Raw genomic sequence first — 25537 nt, forward strand, 5'->3', positions numbered from 1 at the left:
AAATTAGTTTAAAATATTATTATACATTAATATATTCAGTTATATAAAATGAAAAATAAAAAAATCTATAATATTTTAGTTATTATATAATCTTAATCAATTATATTAAATTAAAATTATTATATTGAGCTAAATATAATAAAATTGTATTAAATTTATATATTTATATATTTTACTTTCGTAATTATAAAATATTTATGTTCAAAAATAAAATCTAATATGTTGGTAAGATGGGTTAACATTATCAAACTATATAATACATGTATAAAAATTAACATGTATTTCTTTAAAGTTAATAATATAAAATATTTGTAACTACTTTAATCATAATATATTTTCATTTTAAATATAATATATATATATATATTATATTTAAAAATTCTAATAAATCTGTGTAATATTTAAACAATAACTTAATGTATTTTAAGTTATCGTTTAGAAATAAAATAAATAAATTATATCCTATTTTATCTACTTTTATAGTCATGATCATGTTAAAATATAATTATTAGACTAAAATAAATATGATAAATTTATATTCAATTGATAAATTTATAAATTTTATTTTCATAAATATAAACTATTTATTTAAAATATAATATGATGATAGAACGACTTAAAATTAACAAACTATATAATACATGTATAAAAATTAACATATCTTACACTTTTATAGATACAATAATAAATTATCTAAAATGAATAAGCATAAAAATATTGGTAAAAAATAAATCCAGTTTTGAAATACGTGTCAGAATTTAGCATAAATTAAATACAAAATATTTTTTTAATATATTTTCTCATGAATATATTAATTTGCTTAATAACTAAATGCAAATACAATAAGATAAATATATAATAAGAAGTGGCAAGTACATAAGGTTTAAACAATTAATTAATTATAACATGTAAATTATAAAATTATTGTATTTGAAATAGTTATATAAATATTTAAGTATATGATTAACATTAAAAATATATACCACTTATGTTCTAAAACAATAATTTATGTATAGAAAAGTGAAAACAAACACCCGTGCGGTTGCACGGGTCAAAATCTAGTTTAAATTTAAAATGTAATGTAAGATTTACTGAAATAAAAAGAGTATTGTTAGTAAACTGTAAAAGATGAACTGGGGAAAGGAGAAAACCCCACCACCAAAGTAAAGTACTTTGAATTTCTTGAACCAGTGATGAACAAAAAAAGGTTACCAACAAAAGAACAAAGCATATCCATGTATATTAACATACATTCACATCAAGAAATCTGAAATAATCTGTTGACATTGTATGGGCCAACCACTAGAGAATCTGACATGTGCCCACCATTCCAAATGAGATTTGCAAATTGTTTGTAAGTATTTTGGGTGAGATGAAGTGAATCCCAAAAAATATAATCATCAGGATTCTCACATAATTTGTATTCCTTCACAATTCTCTTCCCTCCACAGCTGAATACTCCTCTCCACTTCCCTGTCCCACAACATGCTTCTTCCCCTTCTTTAAAACCTTTCATTCAAAACATATGAAGGCATATGTTCAGTCAAAAAAAAACATACGAAGCCATGTTTTTTAAGGGCCATTTAATGAATATTCACTACCACCCCAAAATTAAAAAGCCCCACAAAATTCACAGAGAACACAGTTACCAAATTTAGAAGGATGATCCATTCTGAGTTTAAGACTTTTGTTCATGTCAAAGAGAGAGAACTTGAAGCCCTTGACTTGTCTTTGCATCTTAAACAAGAGATTTGAAAGAGCTTTGTTATGTATGCTTGCCAGTATTGAAGCATCTCTCAAGCAAGAATCGTTCTTCTGTTTTAGTATCCGTAAAGCCGGAAAACAACCCAAATCCGGCACATTCAAGAACCCGAACTTCCGTCCTCCAATCTTGTATATTTCCTATTACAAAACCATATCAAATGAATGCAAATGAACCAGTCTTCGATTTATATGATAATAATGATGATGATGATGAACTTACATGGATGAATGTAGTCAAGTTACCAATGACAATGTCAACATGTTGAGACATCGAAACGGAGAGAGATTGATTGGTCAAGAAAGGGCTTGAGTAGTCATTAGACCCAATACTTATCAAATAGACAGCTCTTGAGATTCTCTTCTTGCTTTCTTCTTTACCAAACTTTATCCTCCACAATCTCTCCACTTTCTTATAGTGATCCAATTGTGTTCTCAAACTTATCACCTTGCAATAATTATTAAGAATTGGTCATTACGTTGATTGACATTGAATAATACATCTCACCGACCTTAGATTATAAAATTTAGTTGTCCCAAATAAGTAAGTGAATAATACATATTTTATAATATAATAATGGAACCTTATTACATAGCTAAATAAAGCATGTTAAACTACAAAACAAATCGTAGGTGGGACAAAAGAATCCATTTTAAGACTATTGTTCAACTAATATAGCCACAATTATCGGGTCAAAACTCAAACGCGCACCCATATGGAACCATCTAATTAGTATTCTAATATTTTATATAATAGTACTATACTATTGTAATCTATAATATAAAAAAAAATAACTTCAATCAAATTTTTTGATCAAGCAATCATATCAAACTTCCATGTGCCTTGTGCGCACGACAAATAGAAGATATACATATATTATATATATACACAAAACTACTTAATGCAAAGGTATAATTCAAAACTATTTGAAAATTTCAAATAATTTCAAAATAAAATAAAGATGAAAAGCTAATATACGTACCGAACCTTGGAACGTTTCAACAAGAGCACCAGCTCCAGCAGATGCAAAGTTGACGCCGCAAAGCTTCTTTTGACTATCTCCCGGTTCCAAAAACGGCGGAATTAACGGCAACTTCGCATATTCCGCTATCATTAACATACATTTTTGTCAATATAATACATTTAAATAGGCCACGAGGTAATATAATAGTAACTTTATAATATATATAAATCTCATTCTTTATTAAAAGTGTGCCCTTTGTTTTGAGTAAGAACCCAAAAATTAAGACATTCGTTTTTCTAAATATTGTCATTAAAATATAAACTGAAAATATTTCAAAATTTAATAAAATTGGTCACATTTTTAATTAAAAAAAAAAATTACATTTTGAAACACTTAACTTTCTCTAAAACATATTACATACTAAAATGGAGGGAGAATATGTATATCTCACCAATGAAATCGGAGATGAGACGACCGTCGGAGAATCTCCCGGTGGGGAGGCCAAAGAATGTTTGACCATAAGGTGGAAAATTGGCTTGGTCAAGTGTAGTGGTATTTATGTAATTGTTGTTTCCTGCATCCAAGAAAGAGTCCCCGAAGATGAACAAAGCCGTCACGTTATCATCATTGTCACCGTCATAAGAAACTTTTGCTGCTGATTTTCCGGCGAGAAAGAGAATGCTTGAAGAGAAGATAAAGAAGCACAAAAAGAAGGTGGTGGAGGAGGAGGAGGAGATAGTTCTTTGTGTGACTTTCTCCATTAATGTTGACTTTCTCATTCACCACAAAACTTCTTAAGTCGTGTGTGTGTGTGCTTGTGTATGTATGTTTATATAGACGAAATGATTTGCTTTTTTAGTCTAACTTATAGACATGTCGACAAGACTATGTACATAAGTTATATTATATTAAAATTTGTCTCCACACTTCTATACAAAATGACTTTATAAAGAAAGTCAAATGTTTCGGTCTTTTTTAACTCCAAATGGTTTGTATCACCGTAAGATAACTTATTTATTCAGAATAGTAAAAAACAAAAAAAATGTTAGGTCTTATACTTTTTTATATAACTCATGCACCATAGTGTTTACTGTTGATTAATTAGAGTTTGATAGTGACATATTGACTGGAATGGTTAGAAAAGAGATTTATCAACTATTTATCTTTTGCATAAATTGCTTTTGCAAACAATCAAATTAGTTAAATTTCCGGTCATGGGAACTAAATATATATGTATATATATATATATCTATAAAATTAATATTTTTTGCAGCTTAATCAACAAACTATGTATACTAGTAAATTCATTTTGTTTAAATTTATAAGTTGTTTTGGTTAGAAATACACCTATAAATTTTTTATATTTTATTTAAAATTATTATTGTCTTTAAGAATATTCAATCACAAATCATATTCAATTTTTTTTCTCTTAAATTAACTGGTTTTTGTATAAGACTTAAAAGTAACCTATATTATAAAAATCCAAAATAATTTATATTGAAAATTTGAATTGAAGGAAACTAAAAAGTAGATTTTTTTGTCATCTGGTAGATTAATTTGAAAGCTTGAAACATCAAGCAAGAGTGACATACAAAACATACACCATACTACTACGCTTAAAACAAGTAGTATATGTGATGTATTTATTACAAATGGGTGAAAAGGACGGAAAACGCAGAAATGTCCAGAAGAGTGATTCAACTTTCTTTTTTTTCCCGTCTCATAAAAAAGTGTCACGAGAAAGACACAAACTCACCAGTTACCCACTTGCAAAGTAAGTGCAACCTTTAGATTCTTCTGTCTTTTACCGACGTCGTTTTTGGCTTTTCCCTCTAGATTCATTGTATTAAAAAAAATAACAAAAGTGGCTCATATTTCTAGGCAATCATTTCGGTCAAATAGTATACACGCAATCGCACCGCTTTCTAACCGGTTCGATTCGTACCGGTTCCTTAGTAGCATTCCATATCACAAAACAGAACAATGGTTCAACATATTAACTTATGACAATGTTAAAGAAGATGTTTAGGGGCACAAAGTAACAAAACCAAAACACAAAAGACAACAAGAAAAGAGTTCAAAATGTTTTTAAAACTCTTTAAATGACAATGGATCTCTTTAGAAGACTCCTCCAATCATGGAATCGATCTCATCAATGCTCCATAGCTCCATAGGATTTGCACCATTGTCCTGAGTCGCCACAGCGTCTCCACTGAAGAAATGAAGTGAAGAATCCCATTCAGTGCTGTTGTAAGTTGTCTCAAAATCCATGACCTTGAGCTGCTTAGCTGGATCAGCTTCCTCGGCGAATGTAGCAGAGTTGTTGTTGATAAAAGCAGAGGAGATCTCAGGAGTTATAGGAGCTTGATCGTTCCAACCGAACTCAGAACAACCGAATGAGTTACTACCCTGGTCTGAGCTGAAATACTGATGATATCCATTACCACCAAACTGATTGCTGTTGTTGTTAACTTGGTGCTTCTCCTCCATGAAACACATGTTGTCAAAGGAGTTGTCCAAGTTCTGAGCCAAAACTGGACTTGGGTTTGGAGCCACCTTCTTGGCAGGTGGGTTCTCCTTCTCCTCAGGGAAATTCACCTTAGCTTTGGAACCACGGATTCTACGAGCTGCAGCATCATAAGCTCTTGCAGCTTCCTCGGCTGTTTTAAAAGTTCCAAGCCAAACTCTTGAACCTTCCCTTGGATCACGAATCTCAGCAGCCCATTTTCCCCAAGGACGTTGCCTTATCCCTCGGTACTGGCTCTTCCTCTTCCTCTTTGCAGACCTCTCACCTTCTCCGTCAGCAACTTTCTTGCCAATAACTGAATCTGGTGGTGGAAAAATAACAAGAAACAAAAGATAGTTCTTACATGAGCATATTCAAATCAATTTCATCCCAACCCTCATATACCTCCAAACATCACACAATTTTTAAGGTTTCTCACACATATTAGAAAACAATAAATACACTCTTTTAATTGGAGTATTAATTTTTAGTTTTATCAATAAAGTTTTTTTTTTTTTTTAACATTAGTTTTATCAATAAAGTTTCACCACTTACAATTTTACTTTCTAATTTATGTTCTAGTTTTAGAAACAATTGCGTTAATTATATCCTAAAACATTATACATTTGCATACAAAACAAAAAGCTAGAACATCATATATTTGTATACGGATGGAATAAGCAAGAACAGGCCTAGGAAAAAAAAACGAACCAAAAAACCGGAATCAGATCCGAGCTATAAAAACATCATATATATTTATCATGTTAGATGATATCAAGTATATCCGAACCTGAAGTATTAACCAAATCCAAACGGATAACCGAGAAAAACCGAACGAAAAACCCCTAAACCCGTACCCAGCTATAACAATATCCAAATAGATCCGGTACGGTGGTATAAAATATATGCAAACCAAAGTATCGCAACCGAACCTGAACCGATAACCAAAAAAACCTTCACCCGAACCAAAAACCCCTAATCCGTACCCAGCTCTAACAATATCCAAATAGATCCGGTACGAAGGTATAAAATATATGCAAACCGAAGTATCTCAACCGAACCGGAACTGATAACCAAAAAAAAACCTTCACCCGAACCTTGAAACTATGAATGATAACGGTATCTTATATATACACACCAACAAGAAACCATATACGAATCTATAGCATGTGAATAAACATTCAGAAACATCGCTAATGACTAATCAACTCGAATGTTAATTTATAACTCTTAAGTAAAGGTGGAAGCGGATTTACCGGCAGTGGCGGCGGAGACGGCGGGTTTACGAGCCCCGGCGAAAACGAACGGCTTCGCATCATCGCAATCGATAGAGGAATCATCCTTGAAGCCCTGGAAGTCAGCCTCGAACTCATCGTCAAGATCGAAGAAACTCGAGCGTTTCTTCGAGCTCTTCTTCAGATCCGGCCAGAGAAACTCGCTGGTGACGCGGCGAGACCTCGGCGGCGGAATGAAATCGGAGATTATTGCTCCTCCACACATGGCGTGAGGGTGTAAATGTTCAGAAACAGAATCTTAGAGGCGAAAATGTAGAATAAAAGATTCTTCGGGTTTAATTTTTGTTTTCTCTCTCTCTCTCTTTAGCACTTTGCTTTGTTCTTCGGAAAAAAAATAATGGAAGAGAACGTCCTTTTTAGCTTGAGATGAAGAGAGTACAATTGTTATTTTACAGTTATACCCTAAGTTTGAAGTACTATTTATGATGCTACCCTTAAGTAAATAAGATTAAATCTAGTCCTTTTTGACTGCTGGTAGTAAAGAGGATAAAGCTGTTCTTACCTAACGTTAGTTGAATTTTACATAGTCTAATTCATTTTAAAATTTCAGTCATGTCAAGTCAAACTTTAACGTAGGTTTGAAGATAGCTAAACTAAATTCCATCTTTCAACTTTCAAGCAATTTATTTTAATGTTATGATTTCAAATATTAAAAAAAATAATGTATTTTTGGTTAATTTAAAGGTACTTTCTAAGTATACTGTCGAGTGTTTCTGATAAAAGTGAGATGATTTTACATAATACTGTTAAAATATATGTATGTACTAAAATCTATCAAAATACATTTGTTGATTTTAATAAGAATCTAAGCATTAGATTGTTCATACTTGAATACTATAATAAAAAGTAATCTGATAGTTGAAAAATGAGAAGAGATGGCATTGAAGTACCTTGTTTGACTATTTGTCGCCTCCAGCTAGTAATTAACTTTACCAACTTACCTTAATTAATTAAATGAATATGTTCCAAAGTAATAAAACTTTATTTTAAACATACCTAGATCTTGTTCATCTGTTTGCTTCTTGTACAATTTAAAACACAAATAAGAATTTTCTTCGCCATATTTAGTTCTGATATACACTAGTAGTATTAGAGTATCTCCAATGTATAACTTCATTTTTTTCTCCAAAATGGAGTAAAAGTGAAAATGGAGTAAAATTACTCTAACCCTACTCCATTTTCTACTCCATAATGGAGTGATGAACAAACAAAAAATAGATTACTCCATTTATGGAGTAAATTTCATTATGGAGTAAGATATGAAGTTGGATTGGAGCATTTCTTACTCCATATTCACTTTTATTCCATTTTAAAGAAAAAATAGAGTAAGGATAAAGATGCCCTTAAACCGTACATATTTGTTGTTTCCACTTATTAGGAGTCAACAACCCGGCAGTTATTTTAGGAAAAACAATCAATCTTTTTTTTTGTCAACTTGGGTTTCATTGATTAAGCCCAAAGGGCATTAGTACATTTTGGTATCAGAATTACAACAAAGAGAAACCCACTAAGTTATACAATTATCGGTTCAAATAAAAGAAATTCCAGAAACTTTCGAACGTGTAAGCAAGTGGATCTCCAAAGCCACGTCGCCTAGCCACGCGTCTCGCATGCATTAAGAGGCGAACTTGGCCGCGTCTGTGAGTAGCACCGCCGTAAGGTTCTGGAATCGCCTTTCTGTCTATTTCTCTCCGTCACAAATTCCAATTCCGATACCAAACTTGAAAGCTTTCCACCTTAAGCCGCGAACCTTAGAGCAAATAAACCTTAATTCACCGGAATTATGTCCAAGGAAACTTGAATCAAGTAGAAGAAAGATTTTTGCAGGACCGCTTCAAAGCGCCAGCTTATCTGAATCTTCTTCAACACGTGAATCAAAATCTCCATTAAAACTCATCCTTCTAACCTTCAGAGATGCTTCGTGTAGCACCATCACTGACTGAACCAAAGAACGAAGACTGATTCTCCTATTTAGAATTCAGAGTAAGCGATGAAAGAAGAAATTACTCTAGTATTCAAACGGGATAAGAATTAGAACCAAGTGGAGAGCATAACTTTTATTAATCAACTCAAAATCCAGAGACAAAAGAAAAGAACTTAAAGCCAAGCTCTGTTTTGAGTTGAAAAGCACAACAAAAGCTCGCCTTGCGAAGTAGTGAATCCGACTACGCGGAAGATTAGATCGCCTAGCGAAGAAACTATATTACATAAAACAAAACCAAATATGATTGGTAACCGGCGGCACAAGACCACCGGCCACCGGAAAAGCAACTTAGATTGAGAAACTGTTAGAGAAAAGGTAGAGAAAAGAGAGAGAAAAACTTTTGTTGATGGTTTGGAAAAACAATCAATCTAGTATCTGAATAATAAAGAAAGAAAATAGAAATTAACAAAAACGTATTAATATAAGAGAAATTGCCACAAATACCACATTCATAGTACCACTTTTTATGTTTACACTAACCACTTTTACCGTCACTTTTAATGAAGGGTAAAATACAATTATACCCTTAGGTTTAACTAATGTAGATTTAGGGTTTAGAATTTAGAGTTGAGGGGTGGGGTAGGGTTTTTGGAATGTGATATTTATGATTCTAATAAATATAAATACTTAAAAATATATAAAATTTTTAAAAAAATAGTTTCAAACATAATTTTCGTTTTTCAAAAAGAAATTTGAAAAAAAATCAAAAATTTGAATTTTTTTTTATAAAAAAATTCGAATTTGAAAAAGTATAATTCGAAAACATTAAAAAAATTTACTTTTTTTTTATTTTTTTATTTTTTTAATTTTTTTTAATTTTTTGTAGCTTTTTTAATTTTTTAATTTTTAATTTTTTTTAAAAAAAAATTAATATTTTTTTTTATTTAAATAATGATTTATTATATATAAATAACAAGAGCATAAGAGTCTTTTACCACTTAATGAAGAAAGTATTTTTGAAAATAATGGTAAAAATGAAAAGTGGTACCATGAAAGTGGTAAACTTGTAATTTCCTCTTAATATAACTATAAAACAAATAAATTAATACCGGCATGTAAACTATTTATTTTGACAAAAATATGAAAGCTAAACGACGACTTGCGACGGTAGTTATTACACGCGAGGACCTCGCCTTGTATGCATAGGGCTAAACTTGTAAAAGCATTAAAGAACATTTACGAATATACGTGTGCAGAACACGTACGTTTCTTGAAGCTTTTGAGCAAGTTGCTTATGTGTTTATTATGACAAGCATTTTGTCGTCTTATGGCAAACAAAAAAATTTAACAATTCGTTGTACTCTTGTGTATATGTAGTTGATGACGCATTACAATTTATTAATTTCTTAAGCTCAATTTTCAATTTCATTAATAATTCGCTTACTCAAACTATATTTATTAGGTCAAGTAATTATCAGAGATTGGGTGATATTAGGTGCATATGTAGTTGTAATAGAAGCTCGAATAAATGAAATCAACTAGTTATAATGGCTCTGATTGGTAAACACGTTTAATCGCGAAATCGTGAAAAAAATTAATTGAGCGGCAGAAAATTTTAAAATTTGCAGAAATGCAGAATATATACTAGATTGATTAAAATAATTTACTAAATGAAAAAAATAAATATCAATAATTAAACTAATTACTAATTTTTTTGAAAATAACTAAAATCTATTTAAAAATTTTAAGTTTTACTACAAATATTTAGCTTATTTTTAATATGTTTTTAATAATAGAGTGACATCTTATAATATTATACAACAATTATAGTATGTTTTTATGTACAACATAACTATTTACCATTACAAAATATATTTCTATTTATTTAAAATTTTGAAATGATATTATTATATAATTTAATAATATGAAAGTGTTGATTTTGTCAATAATCAACTAAACTCATTTTTCTACTTAATAAAACTTTTCTTCATATATTTGTCCGCAAAAATGCAAGCTTGCGTTTTTATGTTTTTTTTCTTTCTGCAACATTTTTGTGATTGGTAAAATATGTGTGTAATCGCGTCCAAGACATGATTCTGCCATTCCGCATGGTTACCACTTACCGATCAGAGCCTAAGTGTAAGACTGAATGAATTCCATTAACATTGTCAAGCAATGTCTTAAAACATGTTACTGTTAAGATCTCCACAAGAAAACATGTTACCAATGACAATATATATGTGTGTATATAAAATTAAGCTGAGGAACACACTATTTTTTCAAAATATTATGGGTGCATGTACCCCCCCCCCCCCTCTCTCTTTACTAGCTTCCCCCAGGATCCATCCAAGCTCTTCAGCAAAATTAACAACTGAGTGATACTATGCTCTAATGCTTCGTTGAGAATCTTGCCATGATTCTCTGCTTCGAAAACACCCACGAGATAGCGCTGTTGGAAGAGGTAAACAATGTGAACTCCAATACATGTGATTGTCTCAGTTTCAAGCCCAATCCATATCATAGTAAACATTACGTTAGATTCATAACCAATGACCAACACTTACATGCATTTAAATTAATCTCCTCCTGATCCACAAATTTGTTTTCTGTCAAGTTAGTTACGAATTGACTTACTCTTTTATTAAAAACACATTTTCTTTTACTATTAAAACCAATTTAAAATGCGGTGGGATTTGAATAGATTTTCAAATTTTGTGTGATTTTTAGTTGAAAAAATAAATAAATAGTTTCAGAAAAAAGAAACTTAAACTTTTTTTTTTGGTAACAATGTTAAGATTAATTACCGATTTTTCAAATTTGTTACAGAAGGACAGAGGAAACTAGAAGCAGAGTAATTGAAAGCAACTAAACAGACACTCATACTAAGACTCACAAGGACAGACATTAGAGACAACAGCTAACCGAGACACAGCAGAATCGGACCTGACGCTTGCCGCAAAAGAGAGAACCACAGTTAATACGAGATTTTGAGTCCGGTAATTTTGGCTTCCCCGATGAACAGGTCTTTAAGATTTAGCTCACCAAGAACAGCTTGCAACACACCTCAATCTGCAACCAGTCAAGTCAGACCGCAAAACCCATGGTCTAGAACACCGCTGAAGACGAAGGCTGAGCTTTATTTGGGAAGAAGAACAACCAGGAAACGCCACACGCCTACGAACCTACACAAAAAAGACAGAGCTTTCTAATACCAAGAAACTTAAACTTTCTAATAACAGGTAATACATCACCCCCGCATTTTATTACAAAGAACCAGATGAGACCCTCTTTTCATTGTTTTCCAGCTGTATATACTGTATGAATATACACTGATACACACCTATTTCTGAATATTAAAAAATATGAATATTGTATTGTTCAACTGCATGCATGCGTATAGATAAAAATAAGTACTTTGGATATTTTATCATTAAGAAGATACATTCATGTAAATATACTATGATCAAAATGAGAACGGAAAGGCAGGCAAATCAAAGAGGTAGAACTAACTGGTGGTAGCTTAGTGGTAATTTTTTGGAGTTTGGTACGTACCCATATCGGTTATGGATTTGATTTTTTAAGTCTTGATTTGGCTTTAACTCAAGTGGTTAATATTGTTTATCGAAACAGAGCATTAGTCAGAATGCATTTCAAATTCAGGTCAGACGGTATGGTAATCATTCCACTTTGTAATACTAGGTGCATTCTCTCCGCTCCAGATCAAGCGTATCAGTTAGTATAACAAAAAAAAATGTAAGGCTAGAGTCTTTTCTTCCTGATTGAGACAACTTCCTCAGAACATCTCCAAAAAGACTCTCTATTATAGAGTTTTGCAAACTCTATTTTTGAAGTTTCAGAGTGTTCTTTTCCAAAAGCAAAATTTCAAATTTAACTTCAAAATTATTTGTATTTTACACTATGCTCCTTATATTTGTCATAATTAAAATTAATCCATAGAACTTTTGTAGATAACTAGCACATATATAAAAATATTATAGTAATAATAATTAATAAAATCTTACACTAAAATATAAAATTATAAATAGAAATACATAGTTAAATATTAAACTACAAGAAAAATTCAACATTATTACATAAAATTATTTTATTAATGCTCCATTTTTGGTTATACAAAATTTGTTTAGAAAATATTTTAGAAGTTCCTGAGAAAATTTACTAGACTATTAGTGTTGATGTAATATTTATGTCTTCATGTATATATCTTCTTAAAAAAATTATTAAGTTTCTTTTGTAATATTCTTGTTGTCTAATTCTACTTTTAAAATATTATAAATCTTATTTGATTTAAAGAAAACTTTTATATGTAAATTTTTAATTAATAAAAATAAATTTGAAATATTTAAAATATACAAAAGTTTTAAAGATTAAAACTATGAATGAGAAAATACTTAAGAATCATAAATGTGATGTATAATTAATTATAAGGACAAAGATGCAAATAAAAAGATGAAACTTTAAATTTAGAGTTTTGAGTAGTAAAGTTTTAAAGTTTCATTTTGGAGGGCAAAAAACACTATATTTGAAATTATAGAGTTTCTTTTGGAGATGCTCTAACGGAAGTTATCTCACAAAAAATAGGAGATGGTGACATTCATGGTGCAATTATTATTATTAGTACTACTTGTACAATTATGTTGGAATTATTTGTTTTAGTATTTAAAATTTTAATAATTGGAGTAACTAGTCTTGGACCTTTTACCCGGACCCAAAAAAAACAAAATTGGCCCAAAAATGCCCGACCCATAACCGATCCAAATATTTACAAATACCTAGTTGAATCCAAAATTCTTTTACCTGAAAGAACTGGAACTGAAAAGAACCGACCTAAATAGGCCAGGACCCAAAAAAATTCCGACCCAAATAGACCTGACCCAATAAGAACCGATTATACTCGATCTAAGAACATGAATATTCAAAATTTGACTCCATGTGTTCCTTTTTTATATTTTAATTTATGATTTAATTGTAATGTCTTTTTGTTTATTGTATAACATTTTAAAGCAATATGAAATTTTAAATGTCAAATTTAGAATTTGAAATTTTTTAATTTCAATTATTAATAATTTATTTTTGGTTATTTTGCAGCAAAAAACAATTGATAAGAGCATCTCCAAAAAGGAACTCCATTTTGAAGTTTCCAAAACTCTATATTTGAAGTTTAAAGGTGTTATTCTCCAAAAGTAAAACTCTAAACTCAACTTCAAAACTATTCATATTTTATAATATGGTCCTTATATTTGTCATAACTAATTTGAATTCATAAAACTTTTATAAATAACTAGCACATATATAAACATATTACAATAATATTAATTAATAAAATATTATGTTCAAATATAAAAAAAATAAATAAAAATAACTTAATTAATATTAAAATTCAAACAAAATATCATATTATTTCATAAAATGATTTTCGTAATGCATATATGATTTATTAGTGCATTTTGAAGTAAAAATAGTTCTCCTCATTTTTACTTTCTAGATTACGAGCTAAAAGTTGTTGAAATCGGGTAATATTGATACTTGTAAATATATTAGATCGGAATAAGAAAGTAAAAAAGAAACATAAAATATTGCTAAAAGACTAATTTCTATGATATTAATACTAGTGAATATTTTCGATATGAACAAGAAAGAATTGTATGAAAAAGACATCAAAAGCAACAACAACAACCATCTTCAGCTACATAAAAAATTTTGGACAATATTTGAAAATTTTGAAGGTTCCGGATCAAACTTACCTGACTATTAGTGTTGTTGTAATATTTAAATTTGTGTAATAGTTATGTCTTCATGTAATTTTTTAAAATAATTTTGTTAAGTTTTTTTTGTATATTATTGTTGTCCAAATCTAGCTTAAAATATTTTAAATATTATTTAAAGTTTTATTTAATTTTATGTGTAAAATTTAAAATCTGTAAAAAAAATTTAAAATATTTATGAGATATAATTTTTTTTAAGTATTAAAATAATAAACGAGAAAATATTTATGAATCATAAAGATTATGCGTGATTGTAGGGACCAAAATGCAAATAAAAATATGAAACTTCAAATTTGAAGTTTTGAATAGTGAAACTTCAAATATAGAGTTTCACTCTTCAAAACTTCAAATTTGAAGTTTTGAATAGCGAAACTTCGAATATACTAACTTCTCATTCATCAAACTTGCATACAACTTTAATTTTCTTAGGCACAAAAGCAAACAAAACTTTATTGGGTCGAATAGCTCATATAGTGGGTTAACTGGCTGAGTTCCACATTTGCATTTAGTTTAAGTTATTGGGCCGATTTTAAAAGGGCATACTCTAAATCTGCTATTCTTTGCCTGATACCGTAAACCAGTTGACCTTAGTCACCTTATTACTTATTGGGCCCAACAAATCCAGTTGACTTAAGAGATCAGAATTGAGGAGGCAGGAGGGAAAATATAATAAAAGTAAAATAATAATTTTTTTTTGTATGAATGTTAAGAAATAATAATTCATTTTAATATTAAAAATAGCATTGCACGATATTAAAAAGAGTACATATTCGTTGACAAAAAAAAAAAGAGTACATATTCAACACGTGACTGAATCAGCTGTTCATATCTTTACACCATAGTTTGCTCATGTCCATGTATAAAATATCTCTTCACATAAAATATCTCCGTGCACAAAACAACAAATAGAATCATTCTAAAGATGATATGTTTGGGTTAAAAACTCTCTAACCCTAAGAAAGAGCCGCCGTCTTCTGATCTGCTGCTCCGGTGGTCGGTGTTTCTCACCGCCGCCGGGAGCGGTTCCGCTACGTCTCCCTGTTCGTCGTCTTAGTTTGAATTGCGGCATCTCAACATCGTTCAGACGTGGCTTCAGATCTGGTTTAGGGAGAGTTATCACGGATATACTCTGGCCTGCAATCGGATGGAGAACCAAGGGTTGGTGGCCTCATCGACTTCTCTGTAATGGCTGTGAGCCAGTCTGTCGGAATCCGGAGTCAGTGAAGTCTGATGTTAAGCTTCCTTTCAAGGTTATCCTGTTTTCTGGTCGCACCTACGATGTTGTGCGTATGTTAGTGTACTAGTCTTTAGTTTTAGGTTGGTTTGCTATTTGAATCTGAGACCTTGTCGGATTTGGACTGCTTGGAGAGGTTGTCGGGTTTGCTCATCACTTTCTCGCCTTGCTTGGGATATTTCTTCAGCTTCGAATCTGTTTTCTGGTGCGCGGTATGCAGGTCTAGACCGGCTCTGATGTGGGTGGCTACTTCTTCCATCGGATTTGGTGAAATATTCTTCATAAGGGTCCGGTGTTGTAGTGTCTTCGAAGGCCTTCTCTTTGTCCCTTGACGCCCTTGTCTACGATTATCTTAGCTTTGGCTTGTGCTCTAATGTTGGATCGTGAACAAGATTTCTTTGACTTTCTGGAGTGTGGTGGTCTTAAGCATTGATGGCTAGTGTCTTCATAGTGTTTTCGGTTAGGATCTCCTTGCCTTCGTCTATGGTATTGACATCTATCCTCTGTGGCGTCATGTTGCTTACCGGGATTCGTATGCGGTAAGGCCTTGCTCGACCTGTGGTTTATTGGAGTATTGTCTTTGTGAAGCAATGATGCTGTGAAGTTGTGCTGTTCCTTGGTTTTTAACCGACGGGTTCTCCGGATTTCTTGGTAAGGAATTGTGGAGCTTTAGCTCAATCGCGATTGGTCTTTGAGTAGTTTGATTGTAAACCGAGTTTTTCTTCGTCGGCTGCTCGGGTGAAGATCAGTTATCTTGTAGCTTCCCTCAGTTGAAGCTTGTTCTTGAGTGGCTGGTGCTCGTAGTTCCGTATCGGAACTGTTGTTGGAGCTTTGCTATCACCCTAATAATTTAGACCATCATCGCTTTCTCTCTCATTCCGGCTTCCATCATCGTGGCTTCTCATTCTTGATACTTGTTTTTAACTCCAAAAGTTTCTTCTGATCTTGTTCCCTTCTTTATCAGTTGTTGTCTTGGTCCTTTTCTTGATTCCAGATAGTACTGTCTACTATGCTGGCTGTTGGCTCTGGAAGGGTTTTCATACCTTTGCCAGTTTTGTGTACTTCCAGTTTAAGTTTTAATATTAATCCACCAGATGACAAAAAAAAAAAAGAATCATTCTAAAGATTTCCCCACTCAAAAGTATATTTTATCCAGTTCATATCTTCCATGTCAAGATCCAATCTGAATATGATATTACATAATCATGTTTGGTTATAATCAGGATATGATACTTTAGAATATTGATCATCTCGCTAACAATTTCAATTGCAAACAATCTTAGAACATGTCCAACAAGGGTTTCTCCATTTCTTAAAATTTATAAATACTAAAATAATAAAAAAGAAGAGAAAATGTCAGTGTAGATTCTGAAACAGAATTTGTTAGAACGCCTTTAGAAACTAAATAGCCATTTGTCATAGTATAAATGGTTGATCATCAAAAACAAAATAAATTTAATATGAAAACTTTTTGTTTTGTTTTAAACTATTATTATTTATGGGTTTGGATACTATTTTTTAGAACTTCATTGATAAGGTTACACTTATAAGCTCAAGTTTTGTTCCATCAGTAATTCTTCCCACTCAAGATAAGGGATGACTAATCCAGAGTTGTTGTCTCTACTAATAAATGAGACTTTGTATCTATTAATAAAGGTTTCTGTCATAAAGATAAAGATGTCAAGTTCGAGTATCAATAGTTAAAAAGAGAATTTAATAACCAGTTCTTGATCTCAGTCCAATAAAATTATAGGTTTCAGCTAAAACTTTTAAAATTAAAAGAACGATTAAAACTTTTAAAACTCGTTCTAAAATTCATAAGATTTTTAACAATTTAGAAACTAAATTTATTATATATATTTTAAAATTGATTTCAAAACCGAATAATCTATACATATTACATAATTCAAACTTGGAGACTAATGTGCATGCTTAGATTTCGTTATCCTTACCATAAACAAATAAAAAGTATCAATATATATATATTCAATATAAACCATGTAATTTACATTTGTAATATAACATATCTCTTGCATATAACTACATCTCTGCAACAGTTCTACTGTTTGAACAAACAAACAAATGTTACAAAAAAAAAAAAAAAAAAAAAAAAAGAACAAACAAACAAAAACAATAATTACTAATTAGTGAAGTATGTAATCGATTTAAGGAACTATAAATAGCTGGCGTCGCCGCCGTAGATCATTCAACAAAGTCCGGTTCTCGCCGGAGTTACAGCGTCTGTAAGCTGCCGACATCATCTTTGTGGATGCCTCTAGCTCTTTCTTTTCATCGATCAAAATCTGACTTTCTCTACACTCTCTGCTACAAAATCCCAAGTCTCCTCTGTTTTCACCAAAACATTTAAAAACAATTGAGACTCAAGAAAAAAGTCCTTAGCTTATAAATGGGTATTCATAATCTTGATAAGTTATAGAAATTAATATGTACCTGTACATGAAAATATCTTTGTCTTGATGGAGCTGCTTCATACAGAGGTGACATGTTTTGAGGAAACAGCGCTCCGCGATGTTTGGATTGGATCGGTTTGGTCTAAGTGAAGATTTGATCACTATGTTGCTTAGTTTTTCTTTTGAATCTGTTGTCACAAGTTGCAATCCAACAGAGATTTTAGTCATTCTCTCTATCTCAGGAATTACAAATCTTTACAGAAAAATGAAAAGAGAGAGAGAGAGAGAGAGAGAGAGAGAGAGAGAGAGAGAGAGAGAGATGAAGTGGAAGACGAAGGAGAATGTGTGAAATATATAAAAGAGGAAAAATTAACTATACTGTTTGGTGAATGGTTGCCTTTCATGTCTCACTTAAAACGTGGGAACTGACACTCTCGACATGGACCTTTTTGTTGTCGGAAATTACTACTTTTACTATCCGTCGTTTGTTTATAAAATAAAAAATACAGTGTGTTATCCATATTTATATTTCAATTAAATATGGTAACTGCGGATTGAGCGGTGCGGGACAAGCGGTTCAACTGCGGTGCAGTTTTAACAGTTATAAAAACGTATAGATATATGGTATGTGTAGAGATTTTTGTTACTGTTAACTGCGGTACGGGGCGGGGCGGTTTGTAACATTCGAAACCGTAGTCTTAACTCAAATCTAATATTTTCTTTTACAAAATGGTTTTGGAAATTTCACCAACCTACGGTGTATGGGATATTAATTTCGTTATAAACGTCATTTGATTAGATTTTACGTTTAACATATGATACTTTTTCATAGGGGTAGGCACTTTACCCGATATCTGAAACCGCATCCGAACCCGATCCGAAAAACCTAAACCAAAATCTGAACCGAAGTAGTAAAATATCCGAACGGGTATTTAATTAGGAGAGATTGGATATCCGAACCCGAATGAATATCCGAAGATAACCGAACATATGTATAATTAACCATATATTTCAAGTTTACATCTCTCATTTTATATAAATATTTATATTGATACTGTCCATACTTTAAGTTCATATGATATACATAGAATTACGGAGAAAATGATTTGCTACTTCCTTAAAATGCATGTCAAACTTTTTATTTTAAGAATTAACAAAAAGTTACATCCAAAATTTAAAAACAATAATCAAATTAATGTCTTTTTTTTAGTTTCAAAATGTTATGTCCAAATCTATTAACCATTTAATCTATTAAAAATAAAAAAAATTTAGTTAAGTGAAAATTATATTTTTAAAAATACCCGAATCCGACCCGAAGTACAGAAATACTCGAACGGGTTCTATACCTCTATACCTGAAAATTCGAAATATCCGACCCGAATGGGTACCCGAACGGTCACCCCTGCTTTTCCATATGAACTATTAATATTTTATAAAAGAACAAATTTTTTGTTCGCTAAATATTTGTTCCAGTAGTTGAAAAACTGAAACACAAGATTGGACTGTTGTTGACAAACACTTTGCCGATTTCCGGTGCTTTTAGAATTATTTTAAATTTATTTGTATTATACTTAAAATTGCAAAATAGTCTATCGTTTGTTTCACCAGCAGTAATTTGTTTTAAATATATATATTTTTTGGTTAAAATTTGTTTGTTGAGCAAGAATACTAAAACTCAAAACATTGATACGGTAACGGTTTTCAAAAAAAAAAACATAGATATGGTAAATTCCAAGAAAACGTGTTTTGTGATTCTTACATCGCTAGCCGTTAGGTTTGGTAAATTACGACCGAGCATTAATATACTAATGACCAGCTTTAATTCTGTCACGTTTCTCATGCTTAAATTTTCAAAACATAATATTTCTTCTGTTTCAAAAAGATGGTGACAGCGAATTTGATATTAAAAATGGTATGAAATTAAAGTGTGGTACGGTGTAAGTGCGATCTGTACGGAAATTAAGAGCGGTGTAGTGCAGCTACAGCTTTAAATAAAAAGAGATATGAAATTATGTTTGATTGGTGACAATATTTATATGCGGTACTGAATAATTATTTAATTAATAAAATAATAGTGGAGTTTAATATATGATATAACTAAATAATATATTAATATAATAACTACTTTAAATTTATATTTTATATACATTAAAGAGACAAAAGACTTTTCTGCCGTTTCTTTATAGATATATAAATATAAATAATTATTTAAATAATTAATAAAATTATTTTTTATTGTTTTTTTTTTGACAGCATTTTTTTTATTGGTTTAGAATTGTAATTTTTAAAATGCGACTTTTTTAATAAAAAATCTAATTTTTGCATTTTTAAAATTTTATTTTTGAATTTCAAAATTGCTTTTTGAAACAATTTTTATTATAAAATATTTAATATGTATTTATTTATTTTTTTAAAATACTAAACTCCATCCCTCAAATTTAAATTCTAAATCTAGATTAGTTAATCTTAAGAGTATACGTATCTATTTACTCTTTAATTAAAATTATTTTGGTCATCTTCTTATTCAGAAGCTCTTTTGGTGAAAAAACCTAAAAATAGTCATCTTACAGAATTTCTCATAAAATATAAATTATTATTTTTAATTAAATTAAATATAATAAAAAGATTTAGTATTTAATTTTTATTTTAGGTATTCAGTATTTATTAAATTTTGGTTCAGTTAAAATATTTTAGATAAATACTGATGAACTGTTTATTTTTTTATATTTGGTTCAGCAACTCTTCATAAGTTTTGATTAAAATGTCCAAAATGAATAAACTATGATGAATATATTTGAATAGTTGTGACTAGTATTACAAAATCGTAAGTGATTACATAAAACAATACCAATAACTAAAAAAACGCACATGTACAGTAAAACCCACGCTATAACGTGTACGTTATTGCATAAAGTAGTGTAAGCAAAAACAAATTATTTTTTCGTCAAAAAAAAAACAAATTATTTTATTTTTTAGTAAGTGCGTGAAACACGTACCATTTTTTTAGATTTGTGTTGAATGGTGAAGCAAACATCGGTTTTACAATTCCGCAGTCAAATCCGCATTGCACCTTGTTACCATTCACTACCGTAGATAGATTTTTTTAGTGTTTACACACATTAAAAATATATTAAATCACTATAATAAATGTATCGTTTTCTGTAAACTTTAATTTTTAACCAACAGTAATTCAACAAAGTCAATTAATTTTCTTGAATATCACAATTTTTTCATAGAAAATAACTAAAGCAGATTTTTGTGAAACAATTTTTTCCCTAAAACATCTAATATAACGAAATGGAGGGAGTATCATATATTGTTTTCTGGGGAATTTACACTAGATAACTATTAAAAGAAAAATAATTAGGTCAATGGCTATGCTACTGTTTGTTTTTCATAATTCCAGCAATAGCCCTATTTCAAATCGCACATGGTGTATACATAAACCTGATATGACCCTACATTTGTCTTTCATACAAACAAAATTTCAGTGCCACCATACCTTTGTTTCACCGATTCCATCGGTTTCTTGTGTGTGTTTTCTTGATGTTTATGCTTAATACTCATCGATTTAACATGTAGCACTCGATTGTAATCTTAAAAATTTCAGTGCCACCATAGCGTGTTGATTCTTAACCTGTATTCGCCAAGAACTACCGTTAAAACTTCCTATTTAATTACAAGATATATCTACTACCAAATTAATCTTTGGTTCTTAAATCGTCTTCCCCAAAAATTACAATTAAAACGTGGACTACTGTTACTATTTTTTGGTTGGTATTGATACTTATTTTGGCAAGAACTATTCTCTGTCCATTATTCTGACACAAAATTGGTTGTCGGCTATCCAGTAGTTGTGTCAGTGAACTGCGAGGACAATCTCGATATTCTACTCTGGTCTACCACCCAAATCTGCAAACTCAATAAATTTATGCATGCTTTTGCAATTTCCATCAGCATTATACATGGTAAAATATCGAGATTTTCCTTGCAGTTGGAATGTCTTCTTGATGCTCTATTTAGAGATCATTTTGGCTCTCAACTCTCTTATGAGTCTCATCTTTCAATGGAGGATGCTAAGCTAGTGTTTTGAGTTATCACCATTTATGACCCAAGCCCGTCCTCTTTCTTCATGTTATGCTGGAAAGCATAATAAACTAACTCAAACCCAAATGCATTTCTAGTTTAAAACTAACTCAAACCCGAATGCATTTATAGCATAAACCTTAAAATTTGTTAAATTAATACTGCAAATTAAGATTCTAAAGATTTTGTAAAAAAAAACACTAACTTGTGGAATCTCTTACTATTTTTACTTATTATGGTGTTTTGTTAAGGGCAATTCTCTCAAATAGTTTTTTTAAAAAAAGTTTTTGTCATTAAAATAACCTTCAAAAAAGAAAAATAAACAAAATAACCTCTTTTTATTTTAAAAATTTTAATATTCATTTTTTATTTTTCAAAATTTGAAACTTCGTAACTTTACCCATTACCTCTAAATCCTAAGTCTAGATTAACTAAACCTATAGTATAAATGTATATTTACATTTAAAAAAAAAACTTTTTTGCTCATTTTCTTTTTCTGAAGACAATTTTTGTGGAAAAAAAAAAACAAAAAATGACTTATCTACCGAATTTCTCTTTTGTTAATGTTGTTTTCTTGTTAACTAAATTTGAACTGTTGTTGTCGTCCAAAAGTTCTAAACCCAAAAATAAGAGACTGACCAAATACAAACTTTTGCATCTGAAACGGAAACGAGTAGAAGCCTCGCAACAAGTCCACAGCTTTTCTTCCTCCCTATACCTTCTTTAACAAAGACAACCCATCCATTTCCTTATGTTCATTTATGGCCCATGAATAAGATTAAAAAGCCCATTAATAAAACGCTGCGTTTCGGATCAATCTAACTTGTTCAAGAAGTGAACCTTCGGAAGCTAAAAGACGAGAGCCAAACGCATCCAGTTTCCTCGATTCGCCGATCAATCAGCTCGTATGATCTCCTCTTCTCAACACCTTCTTAGTTAATTCGATTCCCGTTTTGTGGATTCAACTAGATCTGTTAACTTTTCCAGGGTTTTGATTCTGTTGTGCAGACAGACACTTAAAGGGGTTTTACAGATCGAAGTCGCCGGAGAAGAAGATGTTTCTCACTAGGTCTGTCTATCTTCTTCTGCTTCTGGGTTTACTTAAAGTTTCGTCCTTTCTTATGTTTCAATCGTGGGTTTTTGCTTAATCGTGATTTCTGATTTTGTGTGTTTGTTCGAAGGACTGAGTATGACAGAGGAGTCAACACTTTCTCTCCTGAAGGGAGGCTTTTCCAAGTCGAGTACGCCATTGAAGCTATCAAGGTAACAGCTTTTTCTTTATGAGTTGCAAAAAAAAAAAAGAGTTCATATCTCTTTGTTTAATCGGTTATTAGCTATGGAGAAGAATAGATAGTAGCAAGCATCATCGAGAGAAGTTGATTTAGTGGGTTTCTTTGATTGCTTAGACAGTTTTATTGCTTACCAGTTCTTAGTTTTGTAGCCATTCTAGTAGATATAGAGACTAAATTAGTAGATTTAGTGATCTTCTTGGGTAATGATTTTTTTTTTTTTTTGTCACGACTTGGATAATGATTTAGTGTGTTTCTTTGATTGCTTATACTTAAGAGTATTGCAGAGTTTGGATCACATTTTCTTGTTTAATTGCTGTTGTTGAGATTTACAGTGTGATGATGTGTGTGTGGATATATTTCGTGAGTGTCTGATGAGTGTGGGATTATTGCAGCTTGGTTCTACTGCAATTGGAGTAAAGACAAAGGAAGGAGTTGTGCTTGCTGTCGAGAAGCGTATCACCTCACCTTTGCTGGTTTGGCTACTTACATTTGAATTATATATGTTTCTTATAATCCTCGTTTGATCAACGAATTGCATCTCTGGTGTTGCATTAGATAGGATGAAGTATAAGCATTCTATATTTACTTATTTATGGTATTTGAGTCTATGTTAAAACATCAGTCTAAGTCTAAAGTTAAGAAGTGTATCAGTATCACCTCGCCTTAACAGGTTTGGCTTCTTACATTGACTCTTTGTTTTTCAGGAGCCGAGCAGTGTGGAGAAGATCATGGAAATTGATGACCATATTGGCTGTGCCATGAGCGGTTTAATTGCTGATGCTCGTACTCTTGTTGAGCATGCAAGAGTTGAGACTCAAGTGAGGTTTCTCTTTCTTCGGTTTTATTTTTGCTTATAGCGTAAAAAGACATTTTACACGTTATTGACAGCTTGTTTGCTAATGGTACAGAACCACAGATTCTCGTATGGTGAGCCAATGACTGTAGAGTCCACTACACAAGCCCTGTGTGATCTGGCCTTACGGTTTGGTGAAGGAGATGAAGAATCAATGGTAAATAACTGATAATCAATTAGGAAATCCATATGTTACGTTTTGACATGACCCATGAGTACTGATTCCATGAGTACTGATTCTCTTTTTTTTTTTTTCATCTGTATTATTACAGTCTCGGCCATTTGGAGTCTCTCTTCTCATTGCTGGTCATGATGAAAACGGACCGAGCTTGTAAGTATTCATTCACTGAAGCTTTTCTTTCCTGATATGATTCATTTGTTGGTAAGTTAATTGTTAAACGACTCGGTCTTGTTATAGGTACTACACAGACCCTTCCGGAACATTCTGGCAGTGCAACGCAAAGGCGATTGGTTCAGGGTCAGAAGGAGCTGATAGTTCTCTTCAAGAACAATTCAACAAAGTAAGTTGAGAACTTATACAATAATTAATTACTCAAATCTGACTTACTCCTGCTGTTATAACCTTTAGCTTCCTTTAACTTTGTTGCAGGATCTGTCACTTGAGGAAGCTGAGACGATTGCTGTATCTATCCTCAAGCAAGTTATGGAAGAAAAGGTATAAAAACTTTTCAATCCAAACCTATTACAGTTTACTCAAAGTTTTTTATCCGAATCTAAATGGGTCTGGTCTGTGTAGGTGACACCAAATAATGTGGACATTGCCAAGGTAGCTCCAGCGTACCATATCTACACTCCACAGGAAGTTGAAGCAGTCATTAGTCGTCTTTGAGGAAGATGCTCAAATACGGTTGATGTATCTCTATCCATCCTCCTTTGTGTCTGTCTGTCTACATTCGGATTTATAAACCATGAGAATTTACTTCTGTTAGATTTGATATTTCTTTTGAAGTTTTTAGTTGTGTTGGGTAAGAGAATCTTTCTTTCCCATGCCAATCAATAACCTATCAGATTGTGACAGAAAATTATTGATGCAATTGACCTTATTTTTTCTTGAAACAAATGTTCAATGTTTGAAGCCAACTTGCACCACATTAGTTTTGTCTTTTAATTGATTCCCAGACCCTAAACTGAGTTTAATCCAAAACGGCTCAACATAAATTAAAAAAATTGTTATTTTTTGACAATTAACAATTAAATGCCTAGAGTAAAAATTTAAACTTTAAAGCTAAAATTCAGATTTTTTTTAAAAAGTTTCTCAAAGAAAAAAAAGGGGAAAAGTCTACAGAGAAAAACAAAGAATCCAAACAGAAAAAAGGAAACGAGAAACTCGAGTACACGCGCATGAGAGCGCGCGTGGAGTATGTCCTGACCTCTCCAACAAGGCGGACGATATGGGCCGAGCTTTA

At 31.3% G+C, this 25537-nt stretch overlaps 4 protein-coding genes across 8 annotated transcripts; 1 reads left to right on the top strand and 3 right to left on the bottom strand.

Moving 5' to 3' along the window:
- Window positions 1-1160: 1160 nt before the first annotated feature.
- On the bottom strand, window positions 1161-3618 carry LOC106359442 (GDSL esterase/lipase 5). The gene is made up of 5 exons (XM_013799149.3): window positions 3178-3618; window positions 2745-2869; window positions 1985-2209; window positions 1650-1902; window positions 1161-1509 (listed from the first exon to the last, which is right to left on the bottom strand). Exons 1-5 carry the CDS (start codon window positions 3503-3505, stop codon window positions 1259-1261), a joined length of 1182 nt encoding a protein of 393 aa, XP_013654603.1. The 5' UTR covers window positions 3506-3618; the 3' UTR covers window positions 1161-1258.
- Window positions 3619-4694: 1076 nt separating this feature from the next.
- Window positions 4695-6871, bottom strand: LOC106360402 (ethylene-responsive transcription factor RAP2-12). The gene is made up of 2 exons (XM_013799990.3): window positions 6489-6871; window positions 4695-5554 (listed from the first exon to the last, which is right to left on the bottom strand). Exons 1-2 carry the CDS (start codon window positions 6730-6732, stop codon window positions 4845-4847), a joined length of 954 nt encoding a protein of 317 aa, XP_013655444.2. The 5' UTR covers window positions 6733-6871; the 3' UTR covers window positions 4695-4844.
- Window positions 6872-17430: 10559 nt separating this feature from the next.
- Window positions 17431-18220, bottom strand: LOC106359441 (FCS-Like Zinc finger 17-like). Of its 2 annotated transcripts, XM_048738430.1 has the most exons (3): window positions 17920-18207; window positions 17597-17814; window positions 17431-17550 (listed from the first exon to the last, which is right to left on the bottom strand). In XM_048738430.1, the coding sequence occupies exons 1-2, from the start codon at window positions 18105-18107 to the stop codon at window positions 17634-17636; spliced, it is 369 nt and encodes a 122-aa protein (XP_048594387.1). In that variant the 5' UTR covers window positions 18108-18207; the 3' UTR covers window positions 17431-17550; window positions 17597-17633. The 2 variants fall into 2 exon arrangements, with proteins under 2 accessions (XP_048594387.1, XP_013654602.1); XM_013799148.3 differs by having other exon boundaries at window positions 17431-17814; window positions 17920-18220.
- A 4555-nt stretch (window positions 18221-22775) lies between these two features.
- On the top strand, window positions 22776-25211 carry LOC106360399 (proteasome subunit alpha type-5-A). Of its 4 annotated transcripts, none has more exons than XM_022689718.2 (10): window positions 22776-22870; window positions 22974-23034; window positions 23147-23228; window positions 23650-23730; window positions 23962-24075; window positions 24166-24267; window positions 24383-24441; window positions 24529-24631; window positions 24700-24786; window positions 24868-25211. In XM_022689718.2, exons 2-10 carry the CDS (start codon window positions 23021-23023, stop codon window positions 24958-24960), a joined length of 735 nt encoding a protein of 244 aa, XP_022545439.1. In that variant the 5' UTR covers window positions 22776-22870; window positions 22974-23020; the 3' UTR covers window positions 24961-25211. The 4 variants fall into 4 exon arrangements, with proteins under 4 accessions (XP_022545439.1, XP_013655441.1, XP_022545440.1 ...); XM_013799987.3 differs by having other exon boundaries at window positions 24721-24786; XM_022689719.2 differs by having other exon boundaries at window positions 22796-22870; window positions 22953-23034.
- The last annotated feature ends 326 nt before the right edge of the window (window positions 25212-25537 follow it).

Source organism: Brassica napus, chromosome A8 (assembly GCF_020379485.1).
Source record: "Brassica napus cultivar Da-Ae chromosome A8, Da-Ae, whole genome shotgun sequence".
Classification (NCBI taxonomy): domain Eukaryota; kingdom Viridiplantae; phylum Streptophyta; class Magnoliopsida; order Brassicales; family Brassicaceae; genus Brassica; species Brassica napus.